We start from the raw sequence: 17,146 nt of genomic DNA, 5'->3' as shown, positions 1-17,146 counted from the left end.
CCGTATAGACCTAATTCTGATGCCCGCCACCGACTGCTAATTGCTGTCTGGGGTCACTATATTACCCAGGGGGATCTCGGATCACTCCCCTGTCTCCCTCCGCCTTGGCACCCCCACTGTCGGTCCACGGGCGATTTGGCGGCTGAACGCCTGGTTCCTGCAGGATTCTGCGCTGGTGGAGTCCCTCGGGCAGGAATTGCATCACTACTTCTCTACTAACACGAGCTCGGTTCCCTCGCCAAGGACGCTGTGGGAGGCCGGTAAGGCCGTCGTTTGGGGTGTGGCTCGAGGACTAGTCCACGCGAAACGGGTGGAGTGGACCGCCCAGCTAGTGCAGCTGGAGAATCAGGCAGTACGCTTAGAAAGACTTCAGCTGACTAACGGCGACGATGACTCCTCTCGACAACTTGCACTGGTCCGTGAGGAGATTCGCCGGATCTCGCTCGAGTCCCCTAAAATGCTCTGGCGCTCCTCTGTGGCGCGTATTTATGGGTGGGGCGATAAGAACAGCAAGCTTCTCCACAACCTGGTGTCCTATCCCAAAGTTAACCGTATCGTTCCCGAGATTCGGTCCGGAGTAGGGTTCACCACGTAACGTCCACGGCCATCGCGCAAACTTTCGCTGGCTTTTACGTGACCCTGTATGAGGCTCGCCCCCCTGTACTCCTCTGGCGGACCTGCTGGACGGGACCGGTTCGCGACTGCCATGCCTCCCCCGGGAGATTGCACATACCTTAGACCACCCCCTCACCCCAGAAGAAATTCACTGGCCGATCTCATCATTACACCCAGGCAAGACGCCCGGGCCTGACGGTTATCCCCAAGAGTACTATGCAGCCTTCCGCGATGAATTGGTCCCCCACCTTGTAAAACTATTTCATCACGTGGTGGAAGAGGGGTCCTTCCCGCCTGAAACCGATGTGGCCACTATAGTGTTCATCCCAAAAATGCAACAGCCCTCCCTGGATTGTGCAGACTACCGTACAATTTCGTTGATTAATACAGAGGTTAAGATTTTTGCCACCGCGATAGCCCAACGACTTGGCCCCTTCTTACAGGACTTAGTCCATCCCGACCATTGCGGGTTCATGCCGGCCAGGGGTACCCGCCACTTCGTTTGTCGCCTCCATTTGGCTATGGCCCGCCGACACCACCTGACCCCATATCTGGCACTACTTTTCATAAACTTTGAAAAGGCCTTTGATATGGTGGATTGGAATTACCTCGAGGAGGTGCTGGAACAGATGGGCTTTTGCCTTCCCTTCGCCGCATGATCAAGGTCCTTTACAGTAACCCCAGGGCCCGTGTCCTCATTATTGGTGAGCTTCTGACACCTTCCCAATTCGGAGGGGCACCCGTCAGGGGTGCCCGCTCTCACCGGTCTTATTCGCGTTGGCAATGGAGCCCCTGGCGGCGGTCATCTGCCAAGACCCTCTCATCCGGGGCTTGGGCCTGGGATCGGAGTCAAGTAGACAAGATAACTCTCTACGCGGACAACATCCTGCTCTACCAGGCAGACCCGGACCGCTCTGACCCTAGGTGCCTGGAGGTACTCCCTGCTACCGAATGGGTTTCTGGGCTTCGCCTCAATCTGGCAAAATCAACCCTGGTTCCTCTGCACCCTTCTCGGGCATGTTTTGACTGGCATAGGACCATCCCCCTACGAAGGCAGTCCTTCAAGTACCTAGGCGTGTGGGTTGCCCTCCTACCGGAGCTTGAATGGGCTCTGAATGTCGCACCCTTAGTCACCAGGATGAAGGCAGACCTCAAGAAATGGCAGACCCTTCCCCATAGCCCCCTAGGCAGGAGTGTACTCTTTAAAATGATGATCCTTCCCTGCTTCCTTTACACTTTGCAAAACATCACCGTCCACCTCCTGGGTAGTTGGTTCCGGGAACTGGATGGCGTCCTCACCCGTTTCTTATGGGGAGGAGGGAGGCCGCGAATGTCCCTGGCGCACTGTCGTATCCCCCCCTTTGATGGAGGTATGGGGGTGACCAATCTCCACCTTTACTACCTGGCCACGAGACTTATTGTGATCCACGACTGGTTTGCAGGTGGCTGGTCCGACCCAGCCTACTGGAAGAAACTTAGGAACATGGACCCCCACAGATTCAGCCATTCCTATATGGTTGCCCGGTGCCGCAGGCTCTGCCCCCTGTCACTAGGACGGTACTCGTGGCCTGGCGTACAGCCCTTCGCCACTTGCAATGGGACCAGAAGCTCACCAGGCAGACACTGCTGTGGTCTGGGACCTGGTTGCGAGAGGTCTCTTCCCTGCAGGGATTCCCTCGTTGGGACCTCATTGGGCTCTCGGTGCTTGGAGACGTGTGGGTGGGAGACCACATTCGCTCCTTCGCTGACCTACAGCAATGTCACACCCTTCTTCCCTCCACACCCACATTCCATCCCCCACCTCTCTCCCAGAATTCAGTCCCCTGGAGGTTCAGGTGATGATGGGAAACCTGGGGGGGGGGGGGGCGGGGGGGGAGGAGTGTCCCGCATCTACCAGTCACTGCTGAACAATGGTCCTGCGTCCTTAGACTGTCTCCGGGCTCGTTGGGAGGGGTGGTTGGGTCCCCTGGAAGATGCAGATTTACGAGACGCCCTTAAGGCACCTAAAACCTTGCCAACATCCTCCAAGTTACGCCTGGTCCAACTTTACTACCTCCATGCGGCTTACCTCACTATTGGATGACAACTGCTATCAAACCTGTAACAGCGGAGAGATAATCAGCAAGACGAACTATAACTAGTAGAATATGCACGACAAATGCCTCCAATGTTATGTATCACACTAAGTAGTGTGGTAGCTGTACTTTACACCCAATTGGGGGTTCTTATTATGGTAGGCATCATAATACAATCCTCTTCTGCCTTTTCACTGAACATGGAGAGCAGCCATAAGAGGGCACCATGCAATCTAAATCAACAATACAGGTCTGTAGCATCATGCAATCACAATCATCCGACCTAATCCAAACCTCTTAGTACTGAAGTGGACAGGCATCAATGCCCAAGGAGACCAGCTATTTGTAGCTGGCATTTAGGAGGAATGTAATACACCGTGTAGGTCCTGCTCTCATTATTTACCAGTGTCAAACTGAACACTGTAAAGTATTATATATTCTTTAAGAGCAACAGTAACGTGTTTAAGGAATTACTGTAATACAGACCATACATGTGGATTTCTGTCAGCACTATTCAGCACAGTAAGTAGTAGCAGCAGAAGTGCATTACAAAAAGTATGGGAATTGTAATGCAGCGCACAAATGGGCGCAGGGTAAGTGTGGGGGGGTCAAAAGCGTGGCGAAAAAGAAAATATTCAGAAACTTTTTACAGTCTTTCACCTTCAGGTAACTTCATATTAAATAAAGCACTGCTTTAATGAAAAATAAATGCAAGTTAAGTTAATTAGTGGGAAATGCACTATTGCACATTATGAAACCTCTGTTAGTTAATGTACTGCAGAGAGCCACAGAACAGAATAGTGACTTTTGGAATGGTTACTGCTATGAGGTCCCAGTCTGTAACAGAAATCACTGTTAATATGCAAGTCATTATTTAAAACTTGCTTTACACACAATAGAACATTGACTGCTACAAAATGCAAAAAAAGGTTGAAGATAAAAAAAGGTTTCCAAAATATAGATTTCAGTAACACCCAGACTGTACGTAGTGCTTTTTTTTTAACTGTCCTTTACAAGCAAACACTTGACAACTTAGCTGATAACTCCCTTGCAATACCACTCAAAAATAATAAATGTGTTATCAGTAAGCATGGGCGAATTTTGCGAATCTGGCGTTCGCGAATTTTGCGAATTTGCGAACTCGCAATCCGCAAAATCCGCGAATTTGCAGATTTTTTTTGTGTGTTCGCAAGGATTTCTGCCAGTTCGCAAGGATTTCTGACAGTTCGCGAGGGTTTTGTAACAGTTCGCAATTGCGAACTTACATGTCAGCTCGCAACAGTCAAGATTATGTTGTTTCTACGTCTGGTTCATCATCACAGGTTCCCAGCACCCTCTGTTTCACCCCTGCCATCCTCTGTTTCACCCATGCCACCCTCTGGTACATCAATGCCTTATGCCACCCTCTGGTTCATCATCACTGTAGATTATGGGGGGAAAAAGCAAGCACACCTGCCTGCTTCAACTGACATGAATTAATTTGGGGTTGATTTATTAATGTGTCACTGTTTTAAAATTCCAGTCTGGCACCTGCTTCCTTATCTGTAATTTGCTTTCTGTTGCAGTGCAATTTTTTTTTCCAGGACCTTTGTGGCCTACTTGTAGCTATTCTATGAGCCTGCTGTGAGGGTCAGAGCAGGGTCATTCAATTGTTGCAACTAGCAACTGAACTGGGAATTTGCGTTTTGTTTTTTTTGGTGTTCGCAAGGATTTCTGCCAGTTCGCAAGGATTTCTGACAGTTCGCAAGGGTTTTGTAACAGTTCGCAATTGCGAACTTACATGTCGGCTCGCAACGGTCACGATTATGTTGTTTCTACGTCTGGTTCATCATCACAGGTTCCCAGCACCCTCTGTTTCACCCCTGCCTCCTCTCTTTCACCCATGCCACCCTATGGTACATCAATCCCTTATGCCACCCTCTGGTTCATCATCACTGTAGATTATGGGGGGAAAACGCAAGCACACCTGCCTGCTTCAACTGACATGAATTAATTTGGGGTTGATTTATTAATGTGTCACTGTTTTAAAATTCCAGTCTGGCACCTGCTTCCTTATCTGTAATTTGCTTTCTGTTGCAGTGCAATTTTTTTTCCAGGACCTTTGTGGCCTACTTGTAGCTATTCTATGAGCCTGCTGTGAGGGTCAGAGCAGGGTCATAGAATTGTTGCAACTAGCAACTGAACTCTGGAGGGGCCCTTGTCAGGAAGCACTACAGGGAACGGTTACTAATGATGAGTTTGAACTTTTGAACCTGCTTTCACTTTTGCAAAACTCGTTTTTCTGCAGAACAGCATTACAGCAACCATCCCACCAAGCTTATATGAGAAAGTTGATTTCTAATCCAAAAGTTATCCAAAGAAAATCAAAAGGCCTCAAATCCAAAAAAGTGCAGGCAAATGTCAACCTGAGGAGTTATTCTGATAAAAATCATCATTTTCAGAAGGTCTATGCTGCTTGCTAGTAGATTTCTTGTGCAGAATTGCAATTTTTGTAATTTTGCGAGTGTGAGATTGTTGCTGCCCGCCGCACCTACATGTTCGCAATTGCGAACTTACACCGCAAAGAAAAAAAATCCGCTGCGTGCGAATTTGCGGATTTTGCGGGAAATTCGCGAATCTCGCGGATTGCGAATTTACCAAAAATCCGCAAAATCCGCGAGCGTAACGGATTTTCCGCCCATGCTTAGTTATCAGGAAGCTTCAAGTAATTCCATCATAAAGCCAAAACTGCTTCCAATCACACTTTACATATACAGCTGTGTACATTTAAATTTCTTTCAGCAAGCAGGCGCCCTGGCAAGAAGGCTTTTTAGGTCTCGCCTACGCAGCGTGCATGCGCTGCATAGGAAAAAGTCCTTTAGCCATCGTTACACGTTTACAGGCAAAAACCTGCACGCGTTGCATTGCTTCCAATGGCAACGCATGCACGTTTGGCGATTCCCTTGCGGGAGCAAGCAGCGGTGCCATTTGTTAGCAATTATTGCGCCTTGCTGCTCGCTCCAGCAAGGAAAACCGGCGCAGGCCCCCTCCTCTCTCCCCTACCCCTGCTGCCGCGAGAGGCGCGCGCTTGTTCTCCATGTCACGTGACCGCCAAATTGTCCGAGTCCAGGTTATCCACTAACAACCCTTTATTCTTTCTGGAAATTGACATCGTGATCCAAATTGTATTGCATGTACCGAGATACAATTGGTTTGTCACGGAGAGTAAACTACTTCCATAGTGCTAGTAATTCTGTCTTGTGTCATGCAGCCAGCGGAATCGGAGCTGAGTCTCACGATAGTGACATAGCAAAGGTGCCACGCACAACAGGGCAAGCAGGTAAATGGGTTACATCTAGTGTTTTGGTGGCGAGAAAAACAGCTATATTAGGTGTGCCCGGACCCCCTAGCATTCCTGGGATCCCGTGCACATGCAGTACTATTAATAGATACATCCCAGCTTCATAGAAACACTGTCTTACTCTTGGACAGTATCCCAACAGGCTTTAAATTGGCAGGGCAGTCTGACAGTCAACAAAATGTGTATTAAGGCGTGAGCTCATTGTCCATGTCGCTAAACCCTCAGCACTGTACACTCTGAATGCGGGAAGGGGGCGTGCCATCTTCAGCACGGCACTCCTGGACCATTCCTGGGTCACACGGCAGTAACCTTGGAACCTGTCGGAGAACGTTTCAGCAACATTAAAGCATTGATAACCCGCCATTCAACACCGTGGGATTTTAATAAGACTCAGGGCAGCGAGCTGCGGAGCAGCTGAGTGGGCACGCAGCTGGGCACTCGCAGAAGACCCTTCACACCCCTGATCGCCATTATAGCGTTGATTAATTGGCCTCTCTGGGTTGGCAGCCTCCCAATAGGTACGTGCTAGTCTGAACGGGTTATTTATAGAAAACGGGAGTGCTGGGCAAAGAAAGTGCAAAGGCGTCATATGACTAAACCAAGGGAAACATGAGGCGCCTCCCACCCCAAGCCAGCGGGAAGCCGTTGACAAAGACATCCAAAACACGGAGGTAAACGAAAACCAGCTTCCCAGAGCGGTGGCTGCCATCATGCGCTGGGGCTCTAGGCCGCGCCATAATCCCGCTGCGTTGCACACATTGGTTTAATAACACTTCAAAGTCCCTTTAGGCTGTCTCCAATGTCATTAAAAAGTTCATGGAGGCAAACAAATGACTGGGAAGGAGTAAGAAGGAACATGTGGAGCCATTTCACTGTGGCCCTCTGAGTAATGGCTCGCCCCGACTGGCTTTACAGCAGTCCCAGGCAGTTTAACCTATTGCATAGATTTGGGGTGGCATAGCTTGGAGTAAAGAAGGCTCACTGATGTCGACTACCAAATATCCAGGGTCAGAGTCGGACAGGGACCAAACATGGGCCTCAGTAACCAAAAAATAAACCCATAATGCAGATCACATCCTTTCACCAAATATTGCTTTGCTAGTATCACAACCTTTCATCAAATATTGCTTTGCTAGTATCACAACCTTTCACCAAATATTGCTTCACTAGTATCACAACCTTTCACCAAATATTGCTTTGCTAGTATCAGAGGGCTAATATTTGAAGAAATTGATCGTAAATGAAGCCTATAAAGGGTTTTATGGCGAATAACATTGATATTGACTGGAAACACTGCATCTCTGAAAACCGAATGCTTACTTTCAGTCTCAGTATATTTCACATGGCATCAATCATATCCTCTTCTCTGGTTCTCGCATGTCAGAACTCTAGTACAAAATCCAAGTGGGATTGGTCAGGGCAGTAATAGAAACTATAATGACAAAAAGAAAGAGCATATCTAAAATTCTCCCTCCCTTGAAGATTCACAATGGAGGCATTTTGTGAAACAGAACCTCTAATGACACAGAATATCTATATCTATATCTATCTATCTATCTATACTACTATTATAAAGATAGAGAGCCCAAACCTTTGAGGCGGGTAATCTCAGTAACAACAGTACCAATCACAACACCCAATACAGCATTGGAAAGGGCAGTTGCAGCAGAAGGACATAGGCTATGCAGACGGCCACCATATACATTTAAAAGCTAAAAGACTTGTGCCAGCAAAGTAGTCCCTTGTGGGCGTGTATGCGTTGTGCTGGGGGTGTGGCAAACGCTGGGGGCCCGGCATCAGCGCGCCCGGCGGTCCAACACCCGGTTTCCCAGAGCACCCTTCGCTGCAACGCCATGCTGCACCCACACGCTCACCGGCGGTCCAAGATCCGGTTTCTCAGAGCCCTCTTCACTGCATCGCCATGCTGCACTCACACGCTCATCGGCGGTCCAAGATCCCGTTTCCCTGAGCCCCCTTCGCTGCGTCGCCGTGCTGCACTCACCCACTCTCCGGCCACAGGGGCCCCGGACTCGTCCGTCAACTTGGGGGACATGGACGCCCAGAGCAGCACCAGCCCCAGGTACGTGCCGATCACCAGCATACTACGCCCACCTTCAGCCGCATCGTCCGCTGCCTGTCTTCGGCCCAGCTCGCTCCCCTCGGCTCTCAGCCGCGCTCCCTCCTCCGCCCCTCACGGCTCTTCCGGATTACAGTCAGCTCCTTCCCCGGCTCTGCTGCTCCCGGTGCTGGCTGCTCTGCTGCGCATCTCCTGCAGCGGTGTTGCCCCCTTACTACCTTTGCACACATTGTATTTCTGCTCCAGACAACGTCGGGCGGGCTGCTAGTATAATATATTTTACCTTCTAGCTCGGAGCCTAGATCATGGCCTATTGCAGAACATTGTACACAAGGCCTCATTGAATGTGCTATAAAACAAAAGAAACATAAAGGGCCATTGGAAAATACACGGAGGTCGTTCTGTGGGATGCAGAAAGAGGCTAGTGTTTGCACTTTCAGGCCTAGGCTCAAAACAGGGCCTAGTCTGGAGGAAGGCAGAAGTGGACTCTATTGAGTGAAAACATGAACAGAAAATGAAAACAGAAAGTATGTCCTGAAACAAAATTACAAAACAACCAGGTGAGGTGCATGCTGTAATAGACTTAGAATGGATTCACATTCCACATAATATTTAGTTTAAAGCACACATTCACCCATGGGCATCAAGGCTCTGAATAACAGATGTGTAGTGTGTTACCCAACTCAGTAATATTTCTCCCTAAAACTGTCCTCTCAACTATTGTAAAAAAGCATATTGACTCCAGCGTACTTTCAGCCTACTCAGATAGGCCATATGACAAGAACCCGCGATGCACACTCGCTCACACTGTAGGGTCATACATCTATCACAAACTCCTTTGGGGCATGACTTTTTTTTACACACTACCAAAGAGAACATGCCTATGCTGCAGTGATCTGTATATAATGTTTTTATGTGTTTCAATGCCAGTTACATAGCTCAGTGAGTTAACATGCTTTCTGCTGACATCTGTGTGAAGTTTGTTATTGACAGGTTCATATACTCATAAAGTAGCTCGATGGATTTCTGCATGTACTGCACAGATATGTGCAGTCTATAGGTCACAAGTTCTAATTTCAGCAAGATTGTTTTATGGTTTAGTTTGCCTGCTCCAGAAATCTGGGAGTAACTTTCATATCACAGATCATTCATGACAAGATTGATCCAGCCTTTCATCCTCTTGAAGTTGATAAAACAAAGATAACCGATTACTGACTTTTTTTCTGCTCAATTTTAAACAGGGGTGCCCATCAAATGTGAAGGAGGATTGAACCCATGCCAGATTTCGGATTAAAAGCTAACTATGTATTCAAGCTTCATTAGGTTTATTGTATTTTATGTGCCTACCCTGAAAGTCTGGCATGTATCTACCCCCCTGAACCTATGTTTGATATACCTAATCTAATACAAGTCCAGATGGGGAACACAATTACTGCATTTAATGTCTGAATTTACATAGAACAGAAACACAAAAGAATATAATCAAGCATTGACATAGCCAATAGGTCTCGCCTTTGGGACCTTATTAAGTATTTAATTATGCAGCACAATATCCTTGGTACAACATCAACTGTTGCATTGCTAAACACATATGGTCCCAAAGGCGAGACCTATTGGCTATGCCAATGCTTGTTTAACTGGCTAGAAGGCTTTTTTTAACTGTCTGCCCCTCCCTCAGTTTAACACAGCACAGGAGAATGCCTGCCTTGTCATTTCAGCTGAAGCATTTCAACTCTCGGAATTAACAGTAATGGGACGGTTGTCTCTTAATAAAAAAGTAGGGGAACTGCTGTTCTCTAAATGTAAAAAAACGTATGGGCACGTCGTGCACAGGTTACCCCCGACATGTCCCATCCCCCGCCCGCCTCGCCTCGCCCCGCCCTCAGTCTCCAACCCCCAACCCCACAACATCCACCACTGAGTAGTAGGTGGTTGAAAGTAATTTGTGCTGAATAACAATAAAACTAGCATGGGACCTGCGGCTACAACAGACTTAGTACCCTTCCTGCGCCCAAATCAAATACAACCCCCTTTCACACAATCATTTCTTCACAGTAGCATGCTAACTGTTGTAATCTGTCACTGGATTTACATATTTTCCATACAATGTATTAATCATACACTTGGTATGTTCCTCCTTTCTCCCCCCCCCCCCAACCTTCTCTTCCTACCCATACCCATGGACTGTCCCTACCTTAGAATGTTGGTGAGGAGCTCACCTTAGAAGGTTGAGACTGAGTTGGTGCTTGAGGACAGGACTGAATAAACTGCTTCCTTCTTACTTCAACTTGTTGCAGTTTTCTTAACACTAACCATCAGAACGCTTCAGTGACTGGCAATAGACAGAAACAATGGACACATGCAAATAAAATCCAATCTAGTTTTTCTCCTCTCATACCTCCTAACCTCTCCCTAAGAATTTAGTACCGCCTGAGACGCTAAGTTGTAGGAGCGCGATGTAGGTTTGTCAAAAAATGAAATCCAAACAATAAAATAAAGAAACAAATATTAAATTGAGAACAGTGAGAGACGCGAACAGGGCATTTATGTTTGCTTTCCCCGTCTGGCAGGCTGGAAAATCCTCCCACTGACCCTTTTACCTGCTAACACAAACTTGGCCATAACGCCTCTCCTGATGCCTGGGCTTCATTGAGTGTTCCGTTGCCTAGCAACGAGACGCCTAAGTAAAACGAGACCTGTCGAAATAAGTGTGTCAAAAAAGAAAGCATAAGCAGGCGGCCATTTCCGTACTGGTATTTGTCGGCGGCCGATCTGGGGACACTTTTTTCCTAAAAGCCGTATGAATTAAAACTAAAATAAAAAGAGACTCTTTATAATGCTTTTATTTTGTTGAGAATGTTGTTAAGGCATATGCAACGTATATTACGCAAATATATTTTTAAGAATTGTTTATTGTTTTTTAATGTTTGCTTTTAAAAGTGTGTTTTGAATCATGATAGATAAAGCACAATTATTTTGAATGTCTGCAGGATATCGTGTAAAAAGATTAATTTTACTGAGCGAAAAGGTAATTACAAGATGGCGACGTTCTTAACGTGTTCCTTGGCCGTTTAAAGGCGCGCTTTCAATTATCTAATTTACCATTTGTCTTTCTTTTTTGTCAATATTATGCTTCCTTTCACAACTTTCAGAGGGATCGTCGTTGCACGATGACATTTAAAAAATCAACAAATAAGTTATTTGGATGTTTTTCTTCCGTGCTCCTACCATCACAAATAGAGGTTGCGATAAACTGTGAAAATACTATCAGTGAGTGCCTTACCATACGAGAGACCCGCTGGGAAGGTCCAAGGCAGGTCCCAGTAGGAGGAGGATTTGATACGTCTGACATACGCACTTTGCATAGCAGCCAAGGGTTCAGATTGCTATGTGTGACGTTTTCAGAATTTCAGTGTAATTATGAGTGACATTTCAAGGAGTATGAGTGACATTTTCTCAGTGCAAAATCAAGCAATGAAGATGAGAGAAATATTAGAATTTACGCCCATTTGAGGAACCAGAAACTCTAAGAACGTCTTAAAACTGCTGCAAAGCACCAGAAATGGAAGTGCTTGACATCAGGGGTTTAAGTGGGATGAAAAAAGTAGGGTCTCAAAAAGGGGCATGCATGGCCTATGTGATTTTAGCGTATGGCTTAAACACAAACTACATTTCTCTACTAGCAGCACTTTGTGTAAAGTTGTTTGTTGCCCCAATGACCATTCGACACTTGCTTGTGGGTTATAGTATTTATTTAACAAGTGGTACACACAGAGAGCGCGAGCCGTCCGTCTCGCGCTCCGGCGTTCGCGCCAATGCATAGGTGCTGCGCGCGCATCTCTAAGATGGCCGCCGCCGCTCGTTGCGTGCTCACGCAACGTGCATAAACTAGACTACAACACTACATATCTCCCCTTTTTCCAAACAGTGAAACAATATAACTCACAGTACGTCGCTCATGTCATAGTCCCGGAACTTGGCTGGCTTGACCACTGCTCTGCCCCTGAGGGTAAGTCTTGCCGGGGTGGCCATGGTCTCTCTCACGGGAGTCTCTGCACTGGTTCCCCGGCCGCTCGGCCCAGCCAGGCTTTCTCTTGGCCCCTTTGAGCAGATCTTCTTCTCTGCTCTGGGACTTCCTCCTTTGCTCCGCTCCTCACCGGGTTCTTCTCCTTGCATGTCTATTTCTCCATCGACCCAACCTTCCTCAACTCTCAAATCCTCTGTTACTTCCATTCTTCTTCCTGTTTGCTCCCATTGTAACACTTTGTTGCATCTCGCCATGCGGTCCTGCGACCACACATTTCCATCGCTCAACAGGGCAGCCCTATCGTACACTTACTTAACTTGCAGCGGTTTACAATACTTGCTGTCCCCTTTTCTTTGCATCGTTGCCAACTTCACACGTACCCATTCACCTTCCAGTCCTGTGTCCCTTACGTTCCGCCGCTGATCGTAATGCCTCGCATATATGGCCTGAGCCTTCTCCAGATTTGCCTGGACCACTGCCGGCGACCATTGGCTCACTATGGTTTTCTCCTTCCACACTCTATTGTCCTTCGTGAAAGGGTCACGGCCTCTTAGGATTTGGAATGGGCTGTATCCTGTGCCTGTGGGGGTGATCCTGTAGGCCCACAGCATTCTCCATATTTCCTTTTCCCAGTCCTTGTTGTTTGCTATCGCAGCTTGCACCAAGCCCATCACCACCCGATTAAATCGTTCCACCAGGCCGTTACCTGCTGGGTGGTAGATTGATGTATGCTTGGAGAGGATGCCATTTCTTCCCATGACATTTTTCCACTTCTCCGAGGTAAATTGTGGGCCGTTGTCGCTCAGGATCGACTTGGGGATGCCCTCCCTCAGGAACGTGTCATCCAGGAAGTTTAAGATCGTATCCGTGTCCATGATTTCATCCACCTTCATCTCAGGCCACTTCGAGTATCTGTCGATGATGACACATACATATTTTTGTATACCCAGTCCATCCAATATGGGGCCCAAGATATCAATGGACAACTCCTCCCACGGGTTTTGTGGCGGATCAAATTTTCCTAATGCGGGGTGCAGAGGCTTGGTCTGCTCCCTGGCATTGCGGACATTCCCTGACATATCTTTCTGTTCTTAGATCCATGCCCGGCCACCAATACCCTTGCTTGGTTCTTAATTTCATTTTGACTATTCCCATATGTCCTTCGTGGAGTAGCGCCAATAAGTTCCCTACAATGCTTTTGGGAGGGACCACCTTGTCTCCCCGATATACGAGCACTCCATGATCATCCACCGACAATTCTTCTCTTATTTCATAGAACGGTCTGAGAGCTTCGCTGGTGTGTTTCTTCTCAGGCCAGCCCTGCATTATGTACCTCTTCATCTCCTGTAATGGGGTGTTTGTCATATACTTCGCTCCACTCTTGGTTGCTGATGGCCTTCTCTTGATCTTCAGCCAATGCTACCATCTCTTCCCCGCCGGCCTGGTCTTCCTTCCCTGGTTCCATGGCTGCCGCTCTACTCAAGTAGTCCGCCACCCTGTTACGACTTCCGGGGATGTACTCCACGTCGTATCTGAACTCTAGTAATTTCAGTGTCATCTTTGAGATCCTAGGGGTGGCACTTGCATGGCCACTGGACGTTAGCACTTTCGCTAGGGGTTTGTGGTCTGTCTTCAGTTTGAAATGGGTGCCCCGCAGAAATTGTCTGAATCTCGTCATGGCCCACACCACGGCCAGCATCTCTTTCTCTATGACGCTGTATTTCTTCTCCGTGTCACTCAATGTGCGCGAGGCAAAGCTCAACGTTTCCATTACCCCTTGACCTCGATCCTGCATCAACACAGCGCCCAAGCCTTTGTCACTGGCGCCCGTAATTAGCACCGTCTTCCCTTGTGGGTCATATCCTTGCAGGGGAATGGCTCCCACTACCTCCTTTTTGATAGTCTCAAACTCCTCTTGTGCCTCCTCCGTCCAATGGAACACTGAGCTGTCTCTGGTGAGTATCCTCATGTGGTCTGTCTTAGTTGCGAAGTGCTGCACAAATTTACTGTAGTATTCCGTCATACCTAGAAAGGATCTGACGTCTTCCTTGTTGGCCGGCGGGGGTGCATTACAGATCGCTTTGACGTTCTCAGTTTTGGGTGTGATGCCTTGCACACCGATCTCATGTCCCAAGTATGTCACAGATTTCATGCCCAAAGGGCATTTCTCCCATTCGGCCGTTAAACCCTTGCTCTCATCATGGTCCAATTTGTCTCGCCCCATCACCAGAATATCATCCTGGAAGTACTGGATGCCGTCCATATTCTTAAACAACTGGTGCATAAGTTTCTGAAACACCGCTGCCGCTGAGGCTAGCCTGAACGGCATGCGGCGGAACTGGTAGCACCTGAATGGAGTTATAAATGACGTTAATCTTCTGCTCTCTGGATGTAAGGCGATTTGATGGTAAGCGGATGTTAAGTCAATGGTTGAGTACCATTTGATGCCCCTCGTCATGGCTAGCATTTCCTCAATTCTTGGCAAGGGAAACTTTTCCACCACAATGTTTTTATTTAGCTCGCACAGGTCTACGCAGAGCCTGACTTTCCCACTGGGTTTCATGACCACCACCAATGGCGCCAGCCATTCGGCACATGTGATCGGCTCGATTATTCCTTTCTTTTCTAGTTCCTGTAGCTCCACTTGCACCGCCTCTCGCACCGCCAGTGGTACGTTCCGCAACTTGTGGGCCACCGGTGTGGCACCTGCCTTGAGGATAATCTTGTGCGCGAACTTTTCTAGCTTGCCCACCGTGCCTCCAAAGACTTTGGGAAAGTCTGCCTTCCACTTCTCCAGGTCTGGCCATGTCTCCAGGTCGGTGTGCAAGATCTGCTCCTTGCCCCCCGGATCAAGTTTGATGCCCAGGTCACCTTGGTCCAGCCATCCCAACACTGATGGGCCTTTCTCCGATATGTACAACTTGCAGTAGGCCATGCGTCCTCTGAATACGAATTCCAGTGGGCTGAACCCCAACATGGGTATACGGTTGCCATTGTATGTGACTGGCCTGATGTCCAATTTCTCCAATTCAGGTCCCAGGTGTGGCTTGAAGGTGTCGATCCACACTGCCCGCTGTACAATGGTATAGGGTGACCCTGAATCCGCTACCATACTTATCGGTACACCACCAATGGTCATGTCCAGTACTGGCTTAGTCGACCTTTTGTTGTCCACGCTCAACACTTGGTCATAGATACAGAGTACCGTGTCATCCTCTTCATGGTCTTCCACCTCTCTGTCCTCTTGTCCTTGGTCAATGAATTTAACCACACTTTTGGATGATTTCCTTCGGCACACCTTTTCATAGTGCCCTACGATTCCACAGTACATACACTTGGCGCGAAACGCTGGACACTTCCTGTCGTGGGCCTCATGCGCCCAACTCCCACATCTATAGCACAATTTCTTGTGGCTCCCCATCTGTCTACCCGGTGGTCCTGGGTTCCCTTGCACCTGTTGGGTCCTTTCGAAGGGGGTCCTTTGCCCCTGTTTTCCCTGTGGTGCTCTTCGTCATCAATCTTGTTCACCATCGGACTCACCGTCGCTTCTCTTTTCGCCGCTTCTGCGCACCTCCGTGCCAATTCCGCTCTTCTGACTATTATCATCACTTCCTGTAGTGTGGTGTCACCGCTGGCCCATAGCTTGTCTTGAACTGCAGTGCTCGTCGTGTGCATAACGATCTGGTCCTTAATGAATTCGTCTTGGAACGTATTGTATTTACAAGTGGACGCCAGCTTCCTCAATGCAGCGACATATTCCTCTACCGTCTCTCCTGTAAGTTGCTTCCTTTGCTGGAAATTGTACCTGTCTATTGACACGCAAACTGTGGGCTTATAATGTTCGTTCAGCTCCTCAATGGCGTGAGCATATACATCATCGTCCGTGCTTTCTCGTGGTTTGGGTACTAAGTTCTTGAAAACCCTTAACCCCTTCCGGGCCTAGATTGTGCAGTAGTATTCGTCTCTTGCGTTTGCTGGAGAACTTTTCCTCACTCTCGTCCTCCAACACTTCAATAAAGTTGTCAATGTAGTCTCTCCAATCCTCCCACTTCATGAGCGGTTCCCCTGGTTTAGGTCGGAACTGCACGGGGGCCGTCGCTGACGCTGTCTGCATGCTCATCCTTTCGCGCCTTTCTGTTGTCGGGGCTTCACCACGGCTATTTGGGCTCCCTAGTGCGCTGTTCTCTTCTTGATGGTCTATCTGTGCTTGAGGGGTTCTCTGTTCTGCCCCTTCGCTGTGCCTGGGGGTCGCCAGCGCTCCTGCTCTATGTAGTACGGCTTGGTGGGGTGTCCTGGTCGGTTTGCTCCCTTCTCAGTCTTATATCCTCCCCCTGTGCTGAAGTCGCCTACCTTGTTGGGGGTATGGGCTCTGCCGCAATCTCTGTTGTCCTGACTGCCGCGTGTAGTCTCGTGTCGAGGTGGTCTGTGGTTCTGCTGGTGCCGGTGGTTCGTCAATTGGACCAGCTTGGCTGTCTAGGTACTTTTTCCTTGTGGGGGGGGGTTCTTTTTCTTTCACTGCCATTCCGGTCTCGTCGCCATTGTAAAGTTGTTTGTTGCCCCAATGACCATTCGACACTTGCTTGTCGGTTATAGTATTTATTTAACAAGTGGTACACACAGAGAGCGCCGAGCCGTCCGTCTCGCGCTCCGGCGTTCGCGCCAATGCATAGGTGCTGCGCGCGCATCTCTAAGATGGCCGCCGCCGCACGTTGCGTGCTCACGCAACGTGCATAAACTAGACTACAACACTACACTTTGCTGGAAGAATTACTTCCAAAACTATTTTATTGCCAGCTTATATCACACTCCACAACCGGGGCAGAAAAATGCATGGTGCAATCACAACAGAAAGCCCCGTCTTCAAGCAATGCTTCCAAATTCCTGCAGTGTTACGGTGGTAAAAAGATTCCCTCTTAACTGGTATGCTCTGAAACTTCCCACGAAAATGAAAGAATGAATGAACATGTCAAGTTCACGGGGGAATTAAAGACACTCCTATTCACCATTGTACT

The 17,146-nt window shown here is 48.2% G+C and overlaps 1 protein-coding gene across 2 annotated transcripts in view; it reads right to left on the bottom strand.

The window, feature by feature from the left end:
• The window catches only part of MDH1B (malate dehydrogenase 1B), a 293,136-nt gene extending 282,384 nt beyond the window's left edge, over positions 1 to 10,752 (bottom strand). The window contains exon 1 of one of the 2 annotated variants that reach the window (XM_086955317.1): positions 10,708 to 10,752. In XM_086955317.1, coding sequence (XP_086811443.1) covers positions 10,708 to 10,729 — 22 coding nt within the window. In that variant the 5' untranslated portion in view covers positions 10,730 to 10,752. The remainder of the gene's footprint in view (positions 1 to 10,707) is intronic. The other variant, XM_086955316.1, reaches the window with a different exon arrangement.
• Between the last annotated feature and the right edge of the window lie 6,394 nt (positions 10,753 to 17,146).

Source organism: Lissotriton vulgaris, chromosome 2_1, assembly GCF_964263255.1.
Source record: "Lissotriton vulgaris chromosome 2_1, aLisVul1.2, whole genome shotgun sequence".
Taxonomy (NCBI): domain Eukaryota; kingdom Metazoa; phylum Chordata; class Amphibia; order Caudata; family Salamandridae; genus Lissotriton; species Lissotriton vulgaris.
Note: the sequence above shows the minus strand (reverse complement) of the source record. Positions and strands in the feature narration are given on the sequence as shown.